At 49.8% G+C, this 27,977-nt stretch overlaps 1 protein-coding gene across 1 annotated transcript in view; it reads left to right on the top strand.

The window, feature by feature from the left end:
* LOC130111525 (mucin-2-like) overlaps positions 1-27,977 on the top strand; it is a 168,681-nt gene that overhangs the window by 12,976 nt on the left and 127,728 nt on the right. The window contains exons 4-7 of the mRNA XM_056278748.1: positions 11,352-11,436; positions 11,886-11,992; positions 12,194-12,407; positions 12,541-12,666. Of these exons, the coding sequence (XP_056134723.1) occupies positions 11,352-11,436; positions 11,886-11,992; positions 12,194-12,407; positions 12,541-12,666 (532 nt within the window). The remainder of the gene's footprint in view (positions 1-11,351; positions 11,437-11,885; positions 11,993-12,193; positions 12,408-12,540; positions 12,667-27,977) is intronic.

The raw sequence follows: 27,977 nt of genomic DNA, 5'->3' as shown, positions 1-27,977 counted from the left end.
GTGTCCGGTGTGTTTGGTGTGTTTGGTGTGTTTGGTGTGTCCGGTGTGTTTGGTGTGTCCGGTGTGTCCGGTGTGTCCGGTGTGTCCGGTGTGTCCGGTGTGTTTGGTGTGTCCGGTGTGTCCGGTGTGTTTGGTGTGTCCGGTGTGTTTGGTGTGTCCGGTGTGTCCGGTGTGTTTGGTGTGTCCGGTGTGTCCGGTGTGTTTGGTGTGTTTGGTGTGTCTGGTGTGTTTGGTGTGTTTGGTGTGTCCGGTGTGTCTGGTGTGTTTGGTGTGTTTGGTGTGTCCGGTGTGTTTGGTGTGTCCGGTGTGTTTGGTGTGTTTGGTGTGTCCGGTGTGTCCGGTGTGTTTGGTGTGTCCGGTGTGTTTGGTGTGTCCGGTGTGTCCGGTGTGTCCGGTGTGTTTGGTGTGTCCGGTGTGTTTGGTGTGTTTGGTGTGTTTGGTGTGTCCGGTGTGTTTGGTGTGTTTGGTGTGTCCGGTGTGTCTGGTGTGTTTGGTGTGTTTGGTGTGTTTGGTGTGTTTGGTGTGTCTGGTGTGTTTGGTGTGTTTGGTGTGTCCGGTGTGTCCGGTGTGTTTGGTGTGTCCGGTGTGTCCGGTGTGTCCGGTGTGTCCGGTGTGTCCGGTGTGTTTGGTGTGTTTGGTGTGTTTGGTGTGTCCGGTGTGTCCGGTGTGTCCGGTGTGTTTGGTGTGTTTGGTGTGTTTGGTGTGTTTGGTGTGTTTGGTGTGTCCGGTGTGTCCGGTGTGTTTGGTGTGTCCGGTGTGTTTGGTGTGTCCGGTGTGTTTGGTGTGTCCGGTGTGTCCGGTGTGTTTGGTGTGTCCGGTGTGTTTGGTGTGTTTGGTGTGTTTGGTGTGTCCGGTGTGTCCGGTGTGTTTGGTGTGTTTGGTGTGTTTGGTGTGTCCGGTGTGTTTGGTGTGTTTGGTGTGTTTGGTGTGTCCGGTGTGTTTGGTGTGTCCGGTGTGTCCGGTGTGTTTGGTGTGTTTGGTGTGTCCGGTGTGTTTGGTGTGTCCGGTGTGTCCGGTGTGTCCGGTGTGTCCGGTGTGTTTGGTGTGTCCGGTGTGTTTGGTGTGTTTGGTGTGTTTGGTGTGTTTGGTGTGTCCGGTGTGTTTGGTGTGTTTGGTGTGTCCGGTGTGTTTGGTGTGTTTGGTGTGTCCGGTGTGTTTGGTGTGTTTGGTGTGTTTGGTGTGTTTGGTGTGTTTGGTGTGTCCGGTGTGTTTGGTGTGTTTGGTGTGTCCGGTGTGTTTGGTGTGTTTGGTGTGTTTGGTGTGTCCGGTGTGTTTGGTGTGTTTGGTGTGTTTGGTGTGTTTGGTGTGTTTGGTGTGTCCGGTGTGTCCGGTGTGTTTGGTGTGTCCGGTGTGTTTGGTGTGTTTGGTGTGTCCGGTGTGTTTGGTGTGTTTGGTGTGTTTGGTGTGTCCGGTGTGTTTGGTGTGTTTGGTGTGTCCGGTGTGTCCGGTGTGTTTGGTGTGTTTGGTGTGTCCGGTGTGTCCGGTGTGTTTGGTGTGTTTGGTGTGTTTGGTGTGTTTGGTGTGTTTGGTGTGTCCGGTGTGTCCGGTGTGTCCGGTGTGTTTGGTGTGTCCGGTGTGTTTGGTGTGTTTGGTGTGTCCGGTGTGTCCGGTGTGTCCGGTGTGTTTGGTGTGTCCGGTGTGTCCGGTGTGTTTGGTGTGTTTGGTGTGTTTGGTGTGTCCGGTGTGTTTGGTGTGTCCGGTGTGTCCGGTGTGTCCGGTGTGTCCGGTGTGTCCGGTGTGTTTGGTGTGTCCGGTGTGTTTGGTGTGTCCGGTGTGTCCGGTGTGTCCGGTGTGTTTGGTGTGTTTGGTGTGTCCGGTGTGTTTGGTGTGTCCGGTGTGTCCGGTGTGTCCGGTGTGTTTGGTGTGTTTGGTGTGTCCGGTGTGTCCGGTGTGTTTGGTGTGTCCGGTGTGTCCGGTGTGTTTGGTGTGTCCGGTGTGTCCGGTGTGTTTGGTGTGTTTGGTGTGTCCGGTGTGTTTGGTGTGTTTGGTGTGTCCGGTGTGTTTGGTGTGTTTGGTGTGTCCGGTGTGTCCGGTGTGTTTGGTGTGTTTGGTGTGTCCGGTGTGTTTGGTGTGTTTGGTGTGTCCGGTGTGTCCGGTGTGTTTGGTGTGTCCGGTGTGTCCGGTGTGTTTGGTGTGTCCGGTGTGTCCGGTGTGTTTGGTGTGTTTGGTGTGTCCGGTGTGTCCGGTGTGTCCGGTGTGTCCGGTGTGTCCGGTGTGTTTGGTGTGTCCGGTGTGTTTGGTGTGTCCGGTGTGTTTGGTGTGTTTGGTGTGTCCGGTGTGTTTGGTGTGTTTGGTGTGTTTGGTGTGTCCGGTGTGTTTGGTGTGTTTGGTGTGTTTGGTGTGTCCGGTGTGTTTGGTGTGTCCGGTGTGTTTGGTGTGTCCGGTGTGTCCGGTGTGTCTGGTGTGTTTGGTGTGTCCGGTGTGTTTGGTGTGTCCGGTGTGTTTGGTGTGTTTGGTGTGTTTGGTGTGTCCGGTGTGTTTGGTGTGTTTGGTGTGTTTGGTGTGTTTGGTGTGTTTGGTGTGTCCGGTGTGTTTGGTGTGTCCGGTGTGTCCGGTGTGTTTGGTGTGTCCGGTGCGTTTGGTGTGTTTGGTGTGTTTGGTGTGTGCTGAGCTAGAAGAGAAGAGCAAACACTGATTATTACTCCACCAAGCCTAAAAAAACCACAAAGCAAACGTTGGATGCCTTCAGTGAATATACTGCTGAAAACAACCACCTAATGAAGATTGTGATTAAAAGACTGTATAATGTAGCGAATTCGGGGAGCCGCTGGGACGCGAACGCGGGTCGCCCCTGTAACCGGTGGTGTCTTGCGTGCATTGTGTTTGAAGAACTGACCCAGACCAGGATATCTTTGGAGACAATCTCCATTTATTCTGACAAAGTTAAAATCAAAATCAAAACCCTCCGGTCAATAGTGACATGTGCTCTTCAGCCCTACACAAATTAAATGACATGGGTATATGTTAACATGCTACACAGTAAGTTTAAGCTACAAAGAATTTACAGGGAAAAAAAACTGTGTCGCTTACCTCTCGCATGTATTACACTAAAAGCACACTATTAAGGCGGGCGGCGTAACTTATAGAGGGGAACCACAGAAGTGACCGTGGGGGAACAGGAGCTGAACAAACGTTTCACACATTGACTCTGGAGGCATAGCATGTCAGGTTAACAACACATTAGTAATACACAGATTTTGTATAATTATAATACCTAAAAATAAATGACTCTGTTACACTCACCCCCCTAGAATTGCACAAAATGCTGGGTCGTAAAGCAATCCACATTTCAAATACACTGGCCATAAAGAAAACACAAACACAACAAAGTGGAGTGAAACAGCTATATGACCTTCCTATCTAAAGGATAAGAGAATTAGAGACCTGCTTGGTGCCTAGCAAGAACACTTCATACTCCATAGACAATATGAGGTGCCTTATATACCACACATACCCAGGCCAAACAATGTGGGTAAATGGAAGAAAAAAAAACAGCGTACCATGACAACATAGAGTGGCCTAAGAACACACCCTAAAAAGAAAAAACAAAACAAAAACAAAAACATGGCATTAGCATGCCACTCTGACTCACACATGAATAACAGCATGGGGGCTTGGTTCATTCCCTAAAATGGACTCAAGTTGTGCCATGGACTCAATTAAACGGCACACTGGCCTAATAACTCTGCCAAACCGTGAAGTAAATTGGCCATCTGCATTTGATGCCCGAGTCGGATTGGAACGCCCAGGTGATGGCTGTGGTAGAGGAGTAGGGACAGCCGTTGGGGAATCCACAGCAGTGGCGGGATCATCAGAAACAGGGGAGACCGTCACAGAGGGAGGAGGCGAACAGTCCGAACCAGAGCACTCAGCAATGGATGACTGCTCATGGACCCATGAGGCAGTGCGGCCATCATCCCAGTCATCAACACTCAAGAGGGAACCAGCAAGGGAGGGGTAAACCGTCACAGCTTCAGTGTCCAATCCAGACATCTCAGTCTCTGCCAATCAGATGTAGGAGGGGCATTCGCCATACTAGGGGCAGGCATGGACATAGGAGCAGCATCACCATCCAAGGCTTCATCCAGGGGCAGAATGTTGACCTGGAACAGCAGGTTCCGGTGAACAAGTCGTTCATTTCCCTCCTGATCCCTTATCCGGTAGATATGCAGGGCAGCTTTTGAGGCCACCACAGTGAAAACAACAGGCACCCACTTGTCAGAAAGCGTACATTTCCCCCTGATGCCCTTGTTTGCCAGCAGCACCTGGTCACCAAGATACAGAGGCTGACCTTTGACCCATTTGTTGTACTGGTCACACTGATGTCTCTGCTCAGCTGTGCAGTTCTTCTGAGCCACTGCCATGGCACAGTGCAGGTCCTCTAAAAGGGACTTCACATAAGCATCATAGTCACACACTGTCACATCATGGAGTACATTCTTGAAGAGAAGGTCAACCGGCAACCTAGGGACTCTCCCAAACATCAGTTAGAAAGGCGCAAATCCGGTGGTCTCATGAGCAGTGCAATTATATACAAAGGTCATGGTTTGGATCATCTGCGGCCATTTCTGCTTGGAACGGAGGGGTAAAGATCTCAGCATGTTGCCCAGGGTGCGGTTAAACCTCTCTGTACCGCCATTCCCCATAGGGTGGTAGGGCGAGGTCAACTCCTGACAACTGTAAGAGCTCTGCGATCAGCTCACTTTCGAAGTTTGCTCGCTAGTCAGAATGGAGGTGCTGAGGGAAGCCATAAATGCAGAAAAAGTTATCCCACAGCTTTCTGGCTACCCTCTTGGCAGTCTGGTCCTGACGGGGAAAAGCATGTGCCAGCTTTGTGAAGTGATCGGTGATCACAAGAACATCCACAGACTTGTTGTTATTGTCTTCAGCTGACCAAAAATCAATGCAAACAAGTTCCAGAGGAGCAGAGGTCTTAATGCTCTCCAGTGGGGCCCTTGCAGAAGGCTCAGGGGTTTTGCTGAGATCACGTCTATGGCAGCACTTGACATGATTGTGGACATCTTTCTCCATGTCATACCAGAAGAAACGCTGGTGAGCCAGTGAAAGTGTGTGAGGCTGACCTTGATGACCAGTGTGGTCGTGAACACTGGACAACGCGTCTGCCTTCAGGGACTCGGGCACAACAAACTGAAACCTTTTCCGTTTGGTCAAGGGGTCCTTTGTGACCCTATAGAGGATGCCGTCAAGGAGTGCGAGTTTATCTCACTGTTTAAGAACTCTCAGAGTTAGCTGACTCTCATTGTAGCGTTCACGTCTGGAGGGCCTGCGTTTCCTGTCAACATTGTGAGCAACCCTTGAGATGACTGGGTCCTGTTGCTGGTGTGACTGAAGGTCAGCGAGAGACAAGAAAGGCAACAACTGCTGACCAGGAGGTTCCAAGGTGGTGAGGTGGTCTGCAAGAGAAGCTGCATGCTGCATAGGAGCAGAGTCCCACTCATCCAAAGAGGAGAGAAGAGAGGAGACGTCATTTTGAGACAGTGAACCCTCAATGCCAGCAGAGGTAGAGGGACCTCCCAGTGACTGTGGCTGGCAGGTGAGGCGGAATGTGTCCTGCACACATCCATCATCGACATCACAGACCTGGCCCAGCAGCTCAGAATATGGTTCGCACAGCAGTCACTCTCTCAAAGGCTTCACAAATGGGTCCCTACTGAGGGCGTCCACTACCACATTCAACCTGCCTGGAATGTGTTTGATCGCAAAAGGAATACGGAGCCAGTTTAGAGACCCAACGCTGCTCACAGGCATCAGGTTTCAGCTTGGTTAAGATGTATGTAAGTGGATTGTTGTCCGACCAGACAGTGAATCTGTGGCCCTTGAGCCAGTGGCTGAACTTATCACAAACCGCCCACTTAAGAGCCAAGAACTCCAGCCTGTGAGCAGGATAGTTGGCTTGACTGCAACTGAGTGTTTTGTTTGCAAAAGCAATGGGTCTTGCTCTCTCCTCGCCACTTTGCACCTGGGACAGGACAGCACCCAGACCATCAAGGGAAGCATCGGTGGAGAGGATGAAGGCCTATCAAAGTCTGGATGTGCCATCACTACACTGTTGAGGAGTGCGCTTTTCAGATCTTCAAATGCTTTCTCACACACAGGACTCCAATCCTGAGGAGTCAGCTCTTGGAATGTACCAGCTCTTCGCCTATTAAAGGGGCCTTTAGCTCTCCTCTTCTGCCCTGCAGTCAGTGTGTAACGTGGTTTTGCAATGGAAGAGCAGCCAGGAATGAAATTCTGGTAATACAGCACCGTCCCAAGGAAGGATTTGACCTTCTGTTGAGATGGAGTGCAGCCGTCATCCTTCATGAGGTCCTCCTTCTTGAAAGCTGAGATGACCTTCACTTTCTCCTGGTCGACTGAGACACCACTGCTGTCCACCATGTGGCCAAGAAACCTCACTGACCTGCGAAGAAAGTGACACTTCTTCTGCACCAGCTTCAGGTTATTGGTTCTGAGACGTGAGAATACCATCTCCAGACGTTCCAGGGCTTCTTCCTCAGATGGAGCAAAGACGAGCAGATTGTCTAGATAACATAGGAGACTGGAGAAGTTTAAGTCACCAAAGACACTGATCATCATTTGCATAAAGGATGCAGGACTGCTGCACAGGCCCTGGGGAAGTCTGCTGTATTCATACAGGCCTAAGGGTGTCGTAAACGCCGTGTGCCACCTGTCAGACTCATGGAGTGGAATGTTGTAGAACCCCGATGTGAGGTCCATGGTGCTGAAAAACGCGTTTCCACCAAGGGCAGCAAGGCAGTGGGCCTGATGGAGCAGTGGGTGGGCATCCTTGACGGTCTTGGCGTTAAGCCAGCGAGTCAGGGCAGATCCTTAAGTCTCCTGACTTCTTCCAAACTAGGACCAGCAGGGAGGCATATTCACTGGCTGACTTACTGATGATGCCTTTCAACTCAATCTCAGACAGCACCTCTCTCAGTTTATGATAGTGTGCTGGAGGGACACGGTGATAGGGCAGCCGGAAGGGGTGATCATCAGTGAGATGAATACGGTGGATAAACTCCTTTGCTTCCCCACAGTCCAGCTTGTCCTTGGAGAAAATATCCCGGTAAGTGAGCATGAGACCAGCCAGCTGCCGTTTCCATTCATCTGATACGTCGCAGCTTTCAAGGTCGATGTCTGCCAATCCGCAGTCCTTAAGCTGCTGAGAGGGAACAGAGGTGGTATCCAAGTTGAAGACAGGGTCTGCTGTCTGACCAGCCTGTGGTCTACTCACCCCCTGCAAGAGCAGAAGATCCTCCACAGCAACACAAGCAAATACATCTGCCACTCTTGCATTGTGGCGCAGTGTCACAGGTCTTTACGTTGGATTGAGGATCTTCATCGGGACCCAGCAATCTCCCCACATGGGTGCCACAACATGTCCAATAATGATGTCTTTAGGAGGTGAACGGGAAGAGGTGGGCTCCACAATGATATTGCTCCCAGGTGACACAGGGGCACTACTAGGCAACTTTCCCCATACAAGATACTCCTGCTGTGGTGCAAGGGTGACAGCCTGTCATAGCCTAACAGTGCCAACTCTGTTGGGCATTTCAGCAATGCATGATGCAACTAAGCAACTGAAGAAACTGCTCACACTCTAGGTCCGAGGTGTTGGAGAAGATAAGCTCCCAGTATTTCTCATCAGACTTCATCGTCTGTATTATGGGCCTGATAACATTGCTTCCAATGATAAGCTCATCCCTCTGCCCTGGAACAAGGAAAGTCGGCACAATGAGCTTGGATCCATAAATCTCAATGTCCAAGTCATAGATACATCTGGGTTGTGTCGCAAGGCCACCACAGCCAACAAGGAACACCTATTCGGGCACAGGCTGAGGACTAGGGAGAACACCAGCGGCTCTAAGCTTGGACTCTGCCTCTACACTGAGCGTGCATGGCATGCTCCCTGAATCGAGCATCCCCTTCAAAGAAGACTGGCCCCTAATGGACACTGGAGCATAGAACAGGTCGCTAGCTTCTTCCACTCAATGTGACCCCACAACAATTACTGTTTTGTCATCAGAAAGTGTACTACAGCAGTTCACGTAGGTTGACTGCAAATCCTCTTCTTCTTGCTGTCACCAGCACCGCCCATGCTACCCCTCTCACAACACGGCCGGGCTAGTTTAAATCAGCATTGGAGAGAGAAGGGGTTGGCATGGCTGGGGAACGGGAGGTCTGCGGGCACTCGTGTCTCATATGACTGGGACTGAAGGAGTTTAGGCACAATCTATAAAGTCTACAGTGTGCGTAGGTTGAGTGGTCCCTGGAACCACAAACTCTGAATATTAAGGGCTCAGAAACCTACTGGTTACGGGGCTGGCCAGCCTGACGGCGGACTGGCTGACGGTTGACTGGGCGACGGCTACCTGGCCTTTGACTGATTTCAAGGGAGGCGTTGCACAGAGACAGAACCTTGTCAAACATAGTAACGACCTGTTGAACACCAGGCTCGGTAGATGGCGTTGAACCTGAGACGGCAATGGCAGGTATGGACAAGTAGGCAGGGCTGCATGGGTTCACCATCATGTTGTCTGACCGAGGCTGACTGCAAGCCAGGGCAGAAGCAGGCAGAGAGGTAGATGGGGGCTGTTGCCAATATGCCACCGAGGCAGCTTGAGACATGCCAGGCTCGTAAAAGTGAAAGGAATCAGTCACAGGGCTCTGACTGTAAGCTGACAAACCCACTGTGTGTCAGGACTGAGCTGCCGTCTTTCCCATATTTCTCATGTGACTATCCAGACGCTCCTGAACCTCAACTGCGGTCCACTGCTCAGGTGCCTTCAGCTGGAATGACATGGCGAGACTGGGTTCGGGACAATGATTAATGAACATCATGACCACTTCAGCACTGGGGTCTTCCACAGACCTACCTCGCCTCCGGAGACACTCGTTAGCAGCATCGATGGACTTATTAAGGCAAATCCAGTAGTCCATGGCAGCCTCATCAGCTTGAGGAATTGTGCTATAGAAATCTTTCATGGGCAAGTTTGAGTATGACAGCTCACTAAAGTGACTTTTCAGTATGTCAAACACAGCTGTGGGCAGTTCAGTTGCATGCAGCCCAGGGCGGCTGCGGAGCAACACCTTCATCACATCCCTAGCTTTGCCTGTTAGTCTCGACATTATCAGGTCAAACTTTTCAGCATGAGTGTCACACTTAAACCTATCCAGGTAACATTTCATCATGTCCTCTCATTCGTGAACAGAGAACATATTGGCATGGACACCCCTGAAGTGAGGCAGAGCTTTGGTGTCAGACAGTACAACGACCTTCAACTGTGACAAATCAGTGTGACTGGATGACTGACTCGTGGGAGACTGAGGCTGGACAATACTAGGCTGGTACATAGTGCTAAGGCTGGCAGAGATGTTATCTCCAATCTGTCCAGCCAAATCTGTAATCAAGTCCCCAAAAGCTTCAACAGAGATGACTTGTGTGGGCTTAGGTTCTAATTGGGTAATTGGTGTGGAACTAGCAGTGGGGGCTACTGGTGGAACAACAACAGGCTGGTGGACTGTGTAGTTGGGACCGCTGGGGGACACAGACCTACCTTTACGAGCAATCTTTTGTTCTACCCTCCCCACTTCAAGAGTGATATCATGCCTGTGACCAGCCATATTACAAACCTCGAAAGTATCTTCTTCTGACATTACAAACTAGCAGCAATTTTGGCAGAACCAAGAAAAATGGAAAAAAATGGAAATAAAAACAACACCTCAAGGCAGACTATAAACAGCAATGTGCAGTTCAACAATATGAGCCTCGCACGGCAGAGCAGGGGGGGGGGATCGGAGCCTAAAAACCCTTACAGTTATATAACAGACAATATGATCTCAATGTGTGACAGTGGCTCCGCACACTAATTAGCGGTCCGTCAGCTGGAAAACTTTTACAATTTACAAGACCAACCACACGGGGGCGCAGTTCCCCAAGCCGTAGAGCGGGAAGAGAGGAGCCGGCCGTCAGCAGGAGAGAGGAGCCGGCCGTCAGCAGCTGTTTCCCGGGCCCAGCAAGCGCTGATCCGTCGATGCAGCGGATCGGACGGCACATGAGGGGGTCTCGCGTGCGTGGTAATTGAAGAACTGGCCCAGACCAGGAGATCTCTGGAGGCAATCTCCGTTAATTCTGACGAGGTTAAAATCAAAATCAAAATCAAAACCCTCCGGTCAATAGTGCCGTGTGCTCTTCAGCCCTACACAAGTTCAATGACACAGGAACATGCTAGCATGCTGCACAGGAAGGTTAAGCTACAAAGTTCACCTCTCGCATGTATTACACAAAAAGCACGCGATTACGGCGGGCGGCATGATTTATAGAGGGGGACCCACGGAAGTGACCGTGGGGGAGCAGGAGCTGAACAAACGTTCCGCACATTGACTCTGGAGGCATAGTATGTCAGGTTAACAACACATTAGTAATACACAGATTTGGTGTAAGTATAATACCTAAAAATCAACGACTGGTGGTGTAGCGGTCTAAGCATCGGCTTGGTGTGGATGCAGTTGCCCACTGGGGACCGGGGTCCGTGCCTCGGTGTCGTCAGTTCCGACTATGGCCGGACTCGATGAAGCAGCAGTAATGGGCAGCAGCGCTGTCTTGGGAGGGGGCGGAGTCGGCTTGTGTTCGTCACGTGAACGCGTCTCTGGGGGGGGGGGGGGGGCAGTGGTCCGGCCTGGAGTGAGGCGACTCCCTCCAGACTGCCGGCCGGAGAGATGCAGTTGGCGAACGCATGCAGTACGAGGGTGGGTGTTTGAACTTAAAAATAGGGATCGATTGGCCACTATATTGGGAGAAAATCAGAAATGTAAAAAAAATAAATGACTGTTACACACGCTCTACTCTCGTCAACGTCAACCAGTCGAGTGAAGGGTCCGATCCGTTAGCCAAGAGCTAGCGAGTCTATTCATCCGTGCTCGTAACGATGCATAGTGTAACGTGCATGGAGAAGAAGACACGCTGGCCGCCGCCGGCCGGCTGGCCGCCGGCTGGCCGCCGGCTGGCCGCCGGCTGGCCGCCGGGCGGCTGGTGGGGCTGCTCCTTTAGTCGAGCGGTTAGCGATGTCTGCTGCGGTGCGGGAGATACGGGTTCGCTTCCCGGCCGTGGCACTTCCTGTGGTGGCGTTGTCCCCCGAATTCGCTACAATAGTAAATGTCGTGTGTTTAGTCTTTTCAGCCAAGATAAAAACTTATCAAGCGGGTTTCTAATGCTGACTGTTTAATATTCCTGGTGGGAATCGCTGGTGTTAAGGGTTGAGGTTGCTTTGGGTCAAATTTTTAATTACTCCGTGAGGGTTTTTCAGAACTAATCTGGTGTGGGTTGTCAACAGGTTGAGGTGGATGAGAAGTACGCAGGCCAGACATGTGGACTGTGTGGAGACTTCAATGGCGTGTCAGACGAGTTTGTTGAAAACGGTAAGATTGTTTTCATGTAAGTGCTAAACATGGTGACTTTCAGCCACAGTTCCCCTGACAGGGAAGAAGTGGACCAGAGCTTCAGACTTTATTAAGATCCCAGAGCATAAAAACACAAAACCACCACTGCTTTGAATAGAAAGTGCTCTACAGGTACATGGAGATGTTGCAGATCTTCCTTCAGCTTGTTGAGTTAAACTGACGTCTGAGGGAGGGAAAGAATATATATGTCTGTAAAGTGTGATCATTTGATATGGAATGACCGCACTTTACAGATAAAATGGAGATGGAGAAATCAGACAGAAGGCAGTGGCATTAGGACTTCATAGTTGGAGAATATGATGATTTCTCACCTCAAATTGGGCTCATGCTTTTTTTTCTTGCACTTTAAAAAAAACTGATACTGAGATTTCTGTATCGTCGAAAAAAGTGCTACGTGTGTTTTGCAGGTGCACCATTGTCAATAGCGAATTACGCTGAGATGCAGAAGGTGGACGGGCCCATGGAGCACTGTGAGGAACCTCCACTGCCGTCGGTCCAGAGCTGTGACGATCAGGTAGCCTGCTCACCACTTTCACCTTGACACCTCCAGTCTAGACATGCATGCCTCGTTCCCTACAAATCAGAATATCATCTACGGGCAGACAGTGACAATCACTCTGGACCATCGTGGTCATCCCACAGAGCACTGGTTAAAGGATAATTCAGCTGTTTTACAAGCTGGCTCATGATTTGTAAGTGATTTGCTTCTGTTCAGGGATTCTGTCGGCAGATGTTTTCCAGCGCTCCATTCAGTGATTGTACAAGCCGTCTAGATGTGGAGTCCTTCATTAAAATCTGCATGGCCGACATGTGCAACCTTGACAACAGCACAGAGTCCTCGTGCCTCTGCAAAACCCTTTCTGAGTTTTCCAGGCAGTGTGTCCACGCTGGGGGCAAGCCCAAGCAATGGAGGTCCTCAGATTTCTGCTGTAAGCCCGTCATCTTTTAACAAACTGTGTGTCATTCTTTAGGTCTTCACGTTTCATTATAAGTATTCACACAAATACACATCCTCACTGAGTATGCAGCATTGTGAGCTATTGAAGCTGTTTGTCTGTACAGTCAGGACGTGTCCTTACAACATGGAGTTTTCTGAGTGTGGCAGTGCCTGTCCTGATACCTGCTCCAACCAACAAGCCAGCCAGACCTGCGACAGTCACTGCCTCGATGGATGCTACTGTCCCGCTGGTACACACACACACACACATACACACACACACACACACACACACACACACACACACACACACACACCATGTCTCCCTATACTTCTGGGGACCTCTCATTGACTACATTCATTTCCTAGCCCTGAACCCTAACCTTAACCATCATAACTCCACGTCTAACCTTTAATCCTTACCCTAACCTTTACGTAATCCCTATTCTAACCTTAAACCTAAAACCAAGTCTTAACCCTGAAATAGACCCTTTTCCTCATGGGGACCCATAAAATGTCCCCACAAGGCAGGTGGTTTCAGGTTTTTCTATCCTATTGGGGACCAAGTGTCTCCATTAGGAAAGAAAAATCTGGTACACACACACACACACACACACACACACACACACACACACACACACACACACAAGCTTGCTTGCTTGCTTGCTGGTTGTCCATCGTGTCCAATGATGACCATCTTCTCCTATTTGTGAGTCCTTTGATGACTGAATAGTGCGATCCTGGATGCACAGTTTCGGTTGCAGACCGGGCATGTGAAAGTGGTGTTTGGGAGGGGGAAGGGGTAGTTTTGTGAGCATGCCTCTTTGCACGCTTTGCTACATGGTGTCGTGTGCGCTGGTTTTCTATATACGTCACTCCCTGTGAGACGTGAGAGTGCCAGATGATGCGGCAGGAGGCAAGTTCCTCCAAAGAAGAGGGGCTGATCTGGCGTCTTTTCAGTGTGGTCTTCATTTCGTCTTTGAACTGCTTCTTCTGCCCACCAGCAGTGCGCTGACCAAGGTGTAGTTGGCCGTAGAGGACTTTACGCAGGAGTCGTTGGCTGGGCATGCGAATGACATGCCCAAGCCACCTGAGTTGATGGTGGTTTAGGGTAGACTCCATGCTGCAGCTGCCTGCCCACTCCAACACCTCTGTGTGTGGCACTTGGTCCTCCCAAGTAATGCCCAGGGTCCTCTGGAGACATCTCACATGCAAGGCCTCCAGGCTTCTGAGATGGTGGCTGTAGATGGTCCATGCCATCACATCCATCCATAATTACCTCTACAGGAAATTTCAATCTCACTATTAAGGAGCTCAGAGACAAGGGAAGAAGGGCTTTCTATACTATAAAAAGTCTTCAAACATAGACATACCTGTTAGAACATGGCTCAAAATATTCAAATCCATAATTGAACCAATGTTACTTTATGGTAGTGAAGTGTGGGGTCCTCTTGTAAATCAAGACTTTGAAAAATGGGACAAACACCCAATCAAAACCCTGCACACTGAGATTTGCAAGAACATTCTCAGAGTACACAGGAACACGCCCAGCAATGGATGCTGAGCAGAACTAGGCCAGTTTCCCCTGTTAATAACAATGCAAAAAAGAGCAACCAAATTCTACCAACACCTAAAAGCAAGTGACCCCAACTTCTACCATCACAAAGCTCTCAATTACCAAGAGGAGAACAAAGAGAGAAGTCCCCCCAGCCAGCTGGTCCTGAGGCTCAGTTCAGCCACCAGCACAAGTCATCAGGACAGCCCCCACACAACCTGGCCCAACCAAATTATAGCTAAAGAAAAAGAAAATTACATTAACCACTGGACATCTATCACAAAAACTCAAAGCAAACTTTAATGTTATTTGGCTCTAAACAGACGGTAAACAATAGCAGACTACTGACCACCGTGACCAATCAGAAACTGAGAAAGACACTGACTATATACAGACTCAGTGATCACAGCTTGGCCATAGAGACTGGCTGACACAGGCAGACCTGCTGCCCAGAGGAGACAGGCTGCGTCAACTCTGTCCAGAGAGACAGGTGGAAACAGAGCAACACTTCCTGCTACAATGTAGCACATACGAAGACTTAAGAACAAAATACTTCACAAAAATTAAATGTAAATTCCAAGACTTGGACACACTCTCTGACCAGACCAAAATGACTTGGACACACTCTGACCAGACCACAATGCAACATGTAGTTGGGGAAAACAGTGTCAGCTCATAGATGCAGCGAGATATATCAGGTCATGTCCCAGCCTAAGAGACAAGCAGCACAACACATGACAGTTGTAGTCTCCTCACAACCCATGCTCAACCTTCTGATCTACTTCTGTTTCTCTATTGTTATGGCTGTGTTATTGTTTCTTTATTGATCGTTACAATGGTGTGTTGATGTTCATTATTAGTGTTGTTGTGTACCGTTCAAACTGTATTTTTGATGCTTTGGCAACATTGTTGTAAAAATTTCATGCCAATAAAGCCCTTTGAAAATTGAAATTGAAATTGAGTAGGGCGAAAATGCACACTGCTCTGTAAACAAGCACTTTGGTGTGGAGACTGAGGTTGCTGTTCTGGAAATCCTTTCTCCTTAGATGACCAAAAGATGTTGAGGCTTGTTTGAGGCGGTGCTGGATCTCATCATCCATTGTGCAGGTGTCAGATAATATGCTTCCCAGGTATTTGAAGGCAGAAACAGTGGCCAGTTGTTGCCCTTCTGCTGTGAAGGTTGTTGGGTGGCTTGGGAGGCCGGCACTCATCTGACAGATTACCTCTGTCTTTTGGTTGTTGATGATCAGTCCCATTCTCCTGTATGCAGTTACAACTGCTGACAGAGTGTTTTGTAGGGCTTCTGGTGTGTGGGCTACCAGGGCACGATCGTCGGCATACTGTAGCTCAGTGATGTTCTCAGAGGTCAACTTGGTGGTTGCCTGAAACCTCCTGATGTTGACTAGGTTACCATCAAGCCTGAAGTCAGTGTTGACTCTAGCCTGTTTCTCTATCCTCCTTCGTAACAGTGTTGTAACAGAGACTAAGTAGATATTGAACAGGACTGGAGCTAGCACACAACCTTGTCTGACTCCAGTCTGCACACCAAAGGGCTCAGAACTGTGGTTCCCCACTACCACTAGGGCCATCATTCTGAGTGAAACTGTCCAAGGATGGTGAGAAACTTGGGTGGACTTCCAAATTTCTTCAGGACTTGCCACAGCAGGGCCCGGTTAACTGAATCAAATGCCTTTGAGAGGTCTATGAATGCTATGTACAAATCCTTGTACTGTTCTTGACATTTCTCCTGGAGCTGACAAAGATCATGTCATGTCATGTCAAAGATCATGTCAACGGTTCCTCTATCCTTTCGGAAGCCACATTGTGACTCTGGTATGGCCCGTTCGGCTGTTGCGAGTGTTAGTCTACGGAGCATGATCTTGGCTAGGACCTTTCCGGCAATGGCCAGTAGTGAAATACCCCTACTGTTGGAGCAGATGGATTTTTCTCCTTTGTTTTTATAAATGGTCACAACATTGGTGTCTTTCCACTGTTGGGGGACACACTTGCGACTCCACACCTCAAGGATGGAGATACAGTGTCCTCGTACAGAGGTAGCCTCCTTCCTTGAGGATTTCAGCTGGAATTTTATCAGGTCCAGGGGTTTTGTTGTTTTTCAGGGTTTGACTGCATGTAGGATTTCTTTGAAAGTTGGTGGGAGGTCTAGGTCTTGCAAGGTAGGCTGTTCAGGGAACTCTGCCAGTACAGTTGAGTCCACTGGGGTGGGCTGGTTGAGCAGGGTGTTAAAATGCTCGGCCCAGCAGTCCGCGGTGGTGTAGCAGTCTAAGCATCAGCTTTGTGTTGATGCAGTTGCCCACTGGGGACCGGGTTTCGCGCCTCGGTCTCATCAGATCCGACTATGGCCGGACTCGATGAAGCAGCAATAATAATTGGCAACGCTGTGTTCGGGAGGGGGGCGGAGTCGGCTTGTGTTCATCACATGAATGCGTCTCTGTGTGTGTCGGAAAAAGCAGTGGTTTGGCCTGGATTCGCCTTGTCAAGAAAGTGGGGAGACGTGTCCTTCGAGACTGCCGGCCGGAGAGATGCAGTTGGCGAACGCATGCAGTACGAGGGTGGGTGTTTGAATTAAAATAGGGAGCGATTGGCCACTAAATTGGGAGAAAAAGGGAAAAATCAGAAATAAAATTAAAAAATTTTTTAAAAATGCTCGCCCCACTGCTCCACTAACAGGGCCTGATCCTTTATGAGAGTTGTTCCATCAGCAGACCTAACAGGTGCCAGGGAGCAGTTTCTGGGGCCATAGATGATCTTAACTGCGTCATAGAAACCATGCATGTCATTCCTGTCTGCATGAGCCTGGATTTCGTTGGCTTTCAAAATCCACCACTCATTTTGCAGATTCCGCAGAGTTGCTTGGGCCTCAGAATGGAGGTCTTGCCATTTTTTCTTGAGAGGTTGGGATAGTGGGTTGCTGAGGGCGGCTCTGTGTGCCTTATGCATGTTGTCATACATGCATTGTCATCAAACCAATCCTGATGTTTCTTGGTTTTCAAGCCAATGGATTGGTCTGCATTGTCAAAGAGGGTGGTGCTCAGAGCAGTCCACTTCTCATCCATCCCAGACTCTGAGTTGATCAGCTGTTCAATGTCAACTAATTTGTCGGGTAGAGAATGACGGAAGGGGTTTCGAGTGTCACTGTTGGAGAGTCTGACGCAGTGGAGTGGTTGTTTTTTGGCCCAGACTGGCATCTCAAAGGTGGGACATGCACTCTGACTTTTTCAGGATCATGCGGTGGTCTGTCCAGCAGTCTGGTCCTCACATAGCTCTCGTAAGGAGCACATCTTTAAGATCAGCCCGCCTCACGATAGCATAATCAAGCAGGTGCCAGTGTTTGGATCTAGGATGCATCCAGGATGCCTTGTATTTATTCTTTTGTTGGAAAATGGTGTTTGTGATGGTGAGGTCATGTTCCGAGCACAGACTAAGAAGTCTTATGCCATTGGGGTTGACTTTTCCAATGCCGTGGGCGCCAATCACTCCATTCCAATTTTGCATGTTCTTCCCAACTTGTGCATTAAAATCACCAAGCAAAATGACTTTGTCGCTCCTTGGGATGTTGATGAGTATATCATCGAGTGCCTGGTAGAAGCGATCTTTCTCTTCATCATGGGATGGTAAAGTTGGTGCGTAGGCACTTATCGAGGTGATGTATCTACATTTTGCGAGGGGTATGCAGAGAGTCATCAGCCATTCACTAATGCCCACTGGTGTTTCTTCGAGTTTGAGTAAGAGACTGGTCTTGATTGCAAAACCAACTCCATGAATATGTTAACCTCCTAGGGGGTATCCTTTCCAATAGAATGTATAGCCCTCTCCTACTTCATTGAGTGAGCCCTCTTCAAGGAGCCTGGTCTCACTCAGTGCTGCCATATCCACACAATAGCGCTTCGGCTCTCTGGCAATAAGTGCTGTTCTGTGTTGAGGTCTGTCCGTACCATGGCTGACGTCCAGGAGTGTTCTTATGTTCCATGCTGCAGATCTTAGTGGTATAGTGTGTGTTTTTCGACCGCATAGTGGAATGGCCCGGCAGGTGCGGTTTCCTGCCCAGGCACAGTGTTGAGTGGGCAATTTTTGGGCCACCTTTTCTAGGCCGTTCACCGAAAGGGGTGAGCAGTGTGGTCCCTAAATAGGGCTACTCAGATACACAGGGGTCTGCTGGAAACAACTGCCACTCAATCCCAGCTGCTAACAACCATTGCCCTGTGCCGCTGGCGTGCAGAGTTCCAACTAAGAGCTCCAAGCTCATTCAGACCTGCTCCCATCATTGGATACTCCATCGCTGTCAGACTTTGTGAGCTCGGGGACTCAGGTAGCAGAAGAAGATACCTGCACAGAGATGGTTTTTAGAGTGGCATGGGGGGTGCGCTTCTCCCAACGCCACTGACTTGATTGTAGAGGAGATGTTTCCAATGGCAAGGGGGACCCCTAGATGACCGGCACCTCCTCACAACTGCAGGGGGCTGCTGGAAATCTCCGTTTTTTGGAAACCACCTCGAAGCGTGTCACCACAGCTTGCTTTTCTGTTGGGGTAAGCTCCCTTAGTCTTATGTCTTCCCAGACTCACCCACAAGGCAGCAGGGCAGTGGTTAATAGGTGCCAGGGCATGTCCACTAGGGTGGGCCTTCACACCATATCTCTGGGGCCCACTGCTGCTCCGAGATCCCCTGCCAAGTTAGCCTGGGGCCACAAGACCCCAGTTACCACGTGTGGCCACGGGGAGGCCCGGCAGGAGTCTTGGTGAAGGAGAGGCTATGTACTGGCAAGGGAAGGCTTACACACTAGGATGCTTCCCTATTCGCCACAAAGGCTAGCCAACGGCAGCAAGCTAAGGGCAGGAAGGACACAAGCAGGTTGGAAGAACACATGCACCTTCCCTCCAACTACACACTGCTGCACTAGACGCATCACAACACCCTGTGGGCAGCCACACTGCCCCCCCCACGCATATACACATACACACACAAACACACACGCACATGCTTGCTTGCTGGTAGTCCATTGAATCTGATGATGACATCCCTCCTCGTTAACGGTGTGTTCTTTAATGACTGTGGAGTCCAATTCTTGATCCAAAAATTTCATTGCGCGTTGGCCATATGAAGTGTGAGTTAGTGGGGGCAGGCATGGTTGTGTCTCCTTACACTTTTCTGTTGTTTTTTCACATTCCTCTCCATTTCCAGTTGTTCTTTACCTCTGTGGCAAATCTCCTGCCAGTTGGAACGGTTAATGTCAGCTTGCTCCATTCTCAAGGGGTCAATGCAACACTTCTTCAGTGATGTTTTTAGCTGGTCTTTATATCACTTCTTCTGACCACCTGCGGAATGGCGGCCCAGATGAAGCCGTCCATACAGGACTTGATGTGGCAGGCGTTCTTGAGGCGTCCTGATGACATGCCCAAGCCAGCGCAGTTGGTATTCAGTGACAGTGATTTCTATACTCTTGCCATTTGTCCTAGCAAGAATCTCAGCATGAGGAACACGGTCACGCCACGTGATCCCATGCAGACACCTTATGTGGAACTGCTCCAGCAACCTTAGGTGGCAGCTGTATGTGACCCAGGCTTCACAGTTGTATTGGAGAGTTGTGATGCAGACGGCTTTGTAAATGGCAATTGGTGCAGATGTGTATGTTTTGAAAGTCCTTATGTTGGAGTTTGCCGAAGGCTACAGAGGCTTGTTTGATTCTATTATGAGTTTCGTGATTAGTGTTGCAGCCCTCAGAAAGGATATTGCCCAGGTATTTGAATGATGGAGCAACTGCGAGTGGTTGGTGTTCTATAGTGAAGACAGGCATAGTGGGTGGGGGGTTGAACCACCATTGGCATGACACCTTAGTTTTGGTGGTGTTGACTGATAGACCCAGGCTGCTGTAGACATTCACAACTGCAGCAAGGATGGTTTGCAGGTCTTCTGGTGTGTGAGCTACAAGAGCATAGTCATCAGTGTACTGCAGCTCGAGGACCTGCACTGCAAACAACTTGGTGGTTGCCTGGAACCTTCGGATGTTGAAGAGGTTTACATCTAGCCTGAAGCCTATTGTGATCCCGCTATTGCCTTCCAGATCTTTATGAAAAAGTTTTGTGACACATAGGAGGAAAATGTTGACTAGTACTAGTGCCAGCACATATCTCTGCCTCACTCCAGTGCATACATTAAAGGGTGCCGGCCGATTCCTGTCCTCTTATGGCCACTCGTGTCACCACCCCATCATGGAATTGTGATAGAATTTTCTCAAATTTGCTATGACAGCCAAACTTTTTCATGATTTTCCAAAGTAGCTCTCAATTCAAAAACTTTGGAGGGGTCGACAAAAGCCATTGAAACGGATCCTGATGTTGTTCGTGGCACTTTTCTTGTAGCTGTCTTACTGTGAAAATCATATCCACAGTACTCCTGTTCTTCCTGAAACCGCACTGTGACATTGGCAACAGATGTTCTGTCAAGTGCTTCACCATCCTGCATAGCATGACCTTTGCTAGGACCTTGCCTGCAACAGCTAGTAGGTATATGCCATGACTGTTCCCGCAGATGGACTTGTTGCCCCTGTTTTTGTACAGGGGGACAATTTTAGCATTCGTCCATTGTTGAGGCACACTCTCCTGGTCCCAGACCTGCAGGATGTACTGATAGATCATTTTGGTACACAAGTATCCTCCTTGTTTTAGGAGTTTTGCTGAGATACCATCACTGCCACACTGTAAATTTTAAAAGTTAAGTTTACTTTAAAAAAAATTTAGGAAACCGATTACACTTGGGAAAAGTAAGTAAATTAACTTAATTGTGTCAAATTATGTGAAATCATTTCACATAAAATCATTTCACATAATTTGACACAATTAAGTTCATCTACTTACTTTTCCCAAGTGTAATCGGTTTCCTAAATATTTTTTAAGCAAACTTAACCCACCCTGTGGACACACCACATGCGGGGATGAGCATTGGGGTAGGGTGCAATGTATGCCTGACGGCAGGCAAAGGTGGAAACCAGGACGTGCCAACTTCGGGCACCGCAGATTGGTCCTCTGGACATGGAATGTCACCTCTCTGGCAGGGAAGGAGCCTGAGCTGGTGCGGGAGGTGGAGCGGTATCAACGAGATGTTGTTGGACTCACCTCCACACATAGCATGGGCTTTAGTACCAAACTCCTGAAGAGGGGTAGGACTCATTACTTTTCCAGAGTTGGCCAAGGTGACAGGCGCTGGGCGGGTGTAGGGATACTCACAAGTCCCCGGTTGAGCACCACCGTGTTGGAGTTCTCTCCGGGGAATGAGAGGGTTGCCTCTATACGACTGCGAGTCGCTGGGGGGAAGGCTCTGACTGTTGTGTGTACTTATGCACCGAATAGCAGTTTGGAGTATCCGGCCTTCTTGGAGTCTCTGGGTGGTGCCCTGGATAGGGCTCCACCTCTTGACTCTATAGTTCTGCTGGGGGGTTTCAATGCTCACGTGAGCAACAATGGAGAAACCTAGAGGGGCATGATTGGGAGGAACGGCCTCCCCGATCTGAACCCGAGCGGTGCCTTGTTATTGGACTTCTGTGCAAGTCATGGATTGGTAATAACAAACACCTTGTTCAAACATAAGGTAGTTCATAAGTGTACTTGGTACCAGAACACCTTAGGCCAAAGATCGATGATAGACTTTGTGGTCGTATCATTAGAACTGCAGCCGTATATTTTGGACACTCACTTGGGTGAAGAGAGGAGTAGAGCTGTCAATTGATCACCATCTGGTGGTGAGTTGGATCAGATGGCAGGAAGGCTGCTGGACAGACATGACAAACCCAGATGTGCAGTGAGGGTGAACTGGGAATGTCTGATGGAGGCCCCTGTCCGTGAGGTCTTCAACTCCCACTTCCGGAAGAAGTTCTCTTGTATCCCGAGGGAGGCTGGGGACATGCAGTCTGAGTGGGCCATGTTCAAAGCCTCTATTGCAGATGTGGCAGGCAGGTGCTGTGGTCATAAGGTTATCGGTGCCTGTCGAGGCAGCAACCTAAGAACCCGCTGGTGGACACTGGTGGTGAGGGAATCCATCAGGCTGAAGAAGGAGGCCTTTCGGACTTGGTTGGCCCAGGGGTCTGCTGAAGAAGCAGACAGGTACCGGGAGGTCAGAAAGGCTGCCACTTCGGCGGTCGCGGAAGCAAAAACTCGGGTGTGGGCAGAGTTCGGTGAGGCTATGGAGGAGGACTTTCGGTTGGCCTCAAGGAAGTTCTGGCAAACCATCTGGCGACTCAGGAAGGGGAAGCAGGGCTTGACTCAGGCTGTGTTCAGCCAGGGAGGGGAACTGTTGACCTGGACTGGGGATGTTGTTGAGCAGTGGAAAGAACACTTTGGGGAGCTCCTGAACCCGACTAACACGTCCTTGGTGGAGGAGGTAGAGTCTGAAGACACAGGGGAAGCCCCACCCAGGTGCCGGGTGTGGATGAGATTCACCCTGAGATGCTGAAGGCTATGGATATTGTTGGGCTGTCTTTGTTGACACGCCTCTTCAGTATCGCGTGGAGGTCGGGGACAGTACCTGTGGAGTGGCAGACTGGGGTGGTGGTTCCCATATTCAAAAAGGGGGACCGGAGGTGCAGCCAAGGTGAGGAGTGTGTCCGTTTTGGGAACCTCGGAATTGCATCTCTGCTCTTCGCAGATGATGTGGTTTTGTTGGCTTCATCAGAACGCGACCTCCAGTGTGCACTGGGGCAGTTTGCAGCTGAGTGTGAAATGACTGGCATGAGAGTCAGCACTTCCAGTCTGAGGCCATGGTTCTCTACCGGAAAATGGTGGATTGCTCCCTCCGGGTTGGGGATGAGTTGTTCCCTCAAGTGAAGGAGTTCAAGTATCTCGGGGTCTTGTTCATGAGTGAGGGTAGGATGGAGCGAGAGATTGACAGGCGGATTGGTGCAGCATCAGCGGTAATGCGGATGTTGTACCAGACCGCTGTGGTGGAGAAGGAGCTGAGCCGGAAGGCAAAGCTGTCAATTTATCAGTCAATCTTCGTTCCAACCCTCACCTATGGTCATGAGCTTTGGGTAGTGACCAAAAGGGTGAGATTGCGGATACAAGTGGCTGAAAAGAGTTTCCTCTGTAGGGTGTCTGGGCTCAGCCTTAGAGATAGGGTGAGGAGCTCAGACATCCGGAGGGAGCTTGGAGTAGAGCCGCTGCTCCTTCACGTCGAAAGGAGCCAGTTGAGGTAGTTCAGGCATCTGATTAGGATGCCTCCTGGGCGCTTTCCGTTGGAGGTTTACCGGGCACGGCCAACTGGGAGAAGACCCCGGGGTAGACTCAGACATCGCTGGAGGGACTCCATGTCCAATCTGGCCTGGGATCGTCTTGGAATCCCCCAGAAGGAGCTGGAGGGCGTTGCTGGGGAGAGGGATGTCTGGAGTGCCCTACTTAGCTTGCTGCCACCGCGACCCGACCCCGGAGAAACAGCTGATGATGACTGAATGAATGAAAGTAAACTTGACCTTTAGATTTTACAGTGCAGGGGACTTATTGTTCTTGAGGGAGTTGATTGCTGAAAGTATTTCTTGAAAAGTTGGTGAGTGGTCAAGGTCTGGGATGGGCGGATGAGTTGGCAGCTCTTCCAGGATGGATTGGTCAGTTGGTGAGTGCTGGTTAAGTAGGGCTTTAAAATGTTCAGCTCACCTTGCCAGGATCCGCTTTTGGTCTTTCAGGGTTGTCAGTCCGGCAGCTGATTTTAAGGGTGTCATTTAGCAGTTACTAGGGCCATATATAGTTTTTATAGAATTATAGAAGTTGTGCATATCATTTCTGTCAGCATATGATTAAATCTCGTGAGCTTTTTTCATCCACCATGTATTTTGCAGAGTGTGCAATGTTGTTTGTACCTCCTTACATGCTGTTTGCCACTGCTGCTGAAAGATGGCGCATACAGTGCAGCTGAGAGTAGCCCTGTGTGCCTTACACATGGTTTCCAGCAGGGTTGTGATGGTGCCAGAGTTCTTGTCGAATCAGCCCTGATGTAACCTATACAGTCGACTGCAGCTTGATGTAGCAATGAGGTTAGGAAGGTCCATTTCTTAGCCATGGAATTGTCAGAACTCAGAATGGCCTCAAACTCTAGTACCATCGTGCCTACAGAGTGACGGAAGTCATTCCGTGCTGGGGCTGACTTCAATTTAGCACAGTCCAGTTGCTTCTTTATGGGTTTCTTGAGACGCTGTGGGGGCGCACTTTGATGTAGAGCTTGGCCATGATCAGGCAGTGATCCGTTCAGCATTCTGTACTTCTCATGGCCCGGGTCAGCCAGACATCACTAGTGTCAGTACGTCTTGTTATGATGTAGTTAATCAGGTGCCAGTGTTTAGAACGTGGGTGCATCCAGGATGTTTTGTATTGGTCTTCTGCTGAAAGTGTGTTCGTAATGGTGAGGTCATGCTCTGCATAGTGTTAGCAGCCTCAGACCATTTGCATTAACCTTACTAACCCCATGCCTACCCAGTACTCCACGCCATATACCATTGTTCCTTCCTACCCTAGCATTAAAGTGTCCTAGAAGAAGTATCTTGTCATTTTTTGGGCTACGATGAAGGGCCTCATCTCGTTGCTGGGAGAAGCTGCCCTTCACACCATTGTCAGATGGTAGTGTTGGCGCATATGCACTTAACAGAGTGGCATAGCATGCCTTTGCTAGCTGGATATGGTGGGTCACTAGCCTCTCACTTAGTCTGGTGGGTGTTTCAGTGAGGCTGGGTAGAATGCTGTTCTTGATTGCCAGTCCAAGACCATGCTGTTATTGTCCGCCAAGGGGATAGCCCCCCCAGAAAAAGGTATACCCTCCTCCTTCCTCTCCCAGGGAGCCTTCACCCAGGAACCTGGTTTCACTGAGAGCAGCAATGTCCACATTGTAGCGTCTCAGTTCCTCAGCAATCAGCACGGTCCTTCGATGTAGTCTATTGCCATCATTATCAAGGAGAGTCTCAACATTCCATGTTGACAATTTGAATGGGATCATTTTCTTATTTTTACCGCAGGATGGAATTCCTGGTAGACGTGGTAACCTACCCAGGACATTGGTTGAGTTGACAATTTTTAGGCCACTTGTTCTTGGCCCCTCCCCAATTGAGGTGAGCAGTGTGGTCCCTAAATAGGGCTGCCCAGTCACATGAGGGTCTGCCGAAAGTAGCTGCCACTCAATCCCAGCTGGTAGCGACCATATACCCCATGCCACTGATGTGCAGGGCTCTGACGAGGAGCTCCCAGGCCAAATTCTACAATTCTACCCTGCTCCCATCGCCAGACACCCCAATGCCACCAGACTTCAACTGTATATAAGGCCGGATATTGTACACCATGGTCAGAGGTGGAGACCTACGCAACGAGGGTTTTAGAGTGCCACGGGGGGGCAGTCCTCAGTAGCACTGTCTTTGCCATGACAGGTTGGTCCTGGTGGCAAGGGGTTATACTTAGAACAGCCAGTCAGCCTTCATGAAAGCAGGAGGCTGCGGAAACTCCAGACTGTCGAAGAACCGCCTAATGTGTGCCACCAAACACATTGCTTTTCTCTCGGGGTGAGGTCCCCTAGCCTTTGTCTCAATAGACTTCCCACAAGGCAGTGGGGCAGTGGTTGGCCATTAACAGCCTCTGGGAAGCACTGCAGCTCCGAGATCCCCTACCAAGTTTGCCTGAGGCTGTGAGGCGCCCAGTTACTGTGTTAGGCCACAAGGAGGCCTGGCAGAGGTCTTGGCGAAGGAAAAGCTATGTACTGGTGGGGGAAGCCTTACGCACTGGGCTGCTTCCTTGTTCACCACAAGGGTTAGCCAGCGGCAGCAAGCTGTAAACAAGAGGTTAGAAAAGCAGGCGATAAGCAAGCATGTATCTTCCCTCTAACTACCGCACTAGACACGTCACATCACCCTGTGCGAAACACACACACACACAAACACACACACACACACACACACACACACACACACACACACACACACACACACACACACACACACATATACCCTTATTATAACGACCACGAATATGCAGACTCGCTAGCCCTTGGCTAACTGGTCGGGCCCTTTAGTCGACTGGTTAACGTGGTCGCCTGTGGTGCAGGAGACACGGTTTCGCGTCCCGGCTATGGCGGTACCCGGGCTGCCCCCTGAATTCACTACGCTCTCTCTATATAGCGTTTGTTTCGGAAACTGTCAATGGCGTTGATAAAAGTGCTCAACTAATGAGGAGCGGAATATCAACTCAGATGCAGGAAAAAAACGCTACTACATTGCAGTACAAGCCTGTGTCATGCGTGACGCACTCAGGTGCTGCTGATGTGGTTCAACAAAGAAAACACAGTTCCCGTCGCCCCGCCTCACGCCCCTGGTTACGGTGGACCGCATCATTTTCAGCATAACTTTTTCCAGTTACACATATGTTGCACATGTTACTGCTGGTTGAATATGCTTTGTGCTTGGAGAGGCTTTTCCAGGTGGTTGAATGATTAATTTTTCTGTCCGCCAATGACCAAACAATGATTCAGCCACAAAGCATACGGGATGAAGCAGGCTTGTCTTGCCTCATAAACCATTTACTTCGACTCACTGGATCATATATATATATATATATATATACACATATATATATATATATGAAATATTTTGTATACGAGTATATTATGGATATGTGTTAGTTTGGATATCATGTATGCAAGTGCATGAAGCGAAATGACACAGTGTTCCCGATTCCTGACAAGTGATGTTGGTGGGCCAGCAGGGGTTATGGTCTCTCTCTCACACACACACACACACACACACACACACACACACACACGCACACACACGCACACACACACACGTCATCTACACTCTTGTACGTGTCACGTGTGTTCTCATTCATCCAGGTCGTCATGGTTCTCCAAAGGAGTTGAATCGCGTGCAGCTGGACTCGGTATATATCCGTGAAGACGTTTCGCCTCTCATCCAAGAGGCTTCATGTTCATGTCAGGCGGCCAGGGTTCGACAACGCCACCTAGTGACAGGCGCTAGGAACTAGTCAGCCATAACTAGGGAGGGAGGGGCAGCAGTATAAGCGATACCAAACAGGACACAGACTGGAGTAAGAACACAAAAATACAATTTATTAAAACCATTATTAATGTATTAAAAGTCCAAGTGATGCCCGGTCAACAAGCGGTTAATACAGCCGGATGGGTCCGTGCAAGCCAAGAGCCGCAGTAGGCCGGGCGGTGCAGCGGCCAGTCCGCGCCGTTCAGCTCCTCCACGAGCCGCTCACGACTGTGGGCGCAGGCAAAACGAACCAGTGGCGAGGCAACAGGAAATGCCCCTTTCCGACCCACACTCCTGCTGCATACGGGACCACAGCCAGCACCCCCCCCCCCCGGGCAACCCACTGCAACACCGGGTCTCCAACTCACACTCTGCCCAGTGCGTTGTCGAGACGCCTTGTGGGTCCTTGTGCGTGTGCGTGTGCGTGTGCGTCCGTCTCTCTCGGGCGCTGTAGGCGGGGTGGTCGCGTTTCACGGCCGTTCTCCTCCGTGCTGTGTGTTTTCTCTCCTTTATCTCAGGCACCTTTATCCGTTTGCTCCGTCTCAGGGTGATTGGTGTCCGGGGGCACAGGTGGCAGCAATCAACTAATCAAAGCACATTTAATGAAATGACAGACCCACAACAAATCACTGCAAACCAATCACGTAAAGAAAGATAATGCAAAAGGAAAAACACTGCAAACCAAATAATGTAAGAAAAAGATATCGAAACAAAGTCACACCAAAATCTAGCCTGTGACACCCACACACAAACACACACGTTCAGCATGCAGGTTTGTGGATATTTGCACACACAATCACATGACATCACACCCGGAACACACACACAATGGTTTATATGTTATGAGTGTATCAACAGAAGAGTCGGTGGGACAGTCTGCACAGGTGCATGTATTACTGAGGCTTGAGATAGTGATGCTACTGCACTGTGGAGGGCAGCAGGTGGAGGAATGCTGTGAGGGTTTGTGTGGAGTGC

The sequence above is a fragment of the Lampris incognitus genome, chromosome 4 (genome assembly GCF_029633865.1).
Source record: "Lampris incognitus isolate fLamInc1 chromosome 4, fLamInc1.hap2, whole genome shotgun sequence".
Classification (NCBI taxonomy): Eukaryota; Metazoa; Chordata; class Actinopteri; order Lampriformes; family Lampridae; genus Lampris; species Lampris incognitus.
The sequence above is the reverse complement of the archived record's forward strand: the minus strand, read 5'-3'. Positions and strand labels throughout refer to the sequence as shown.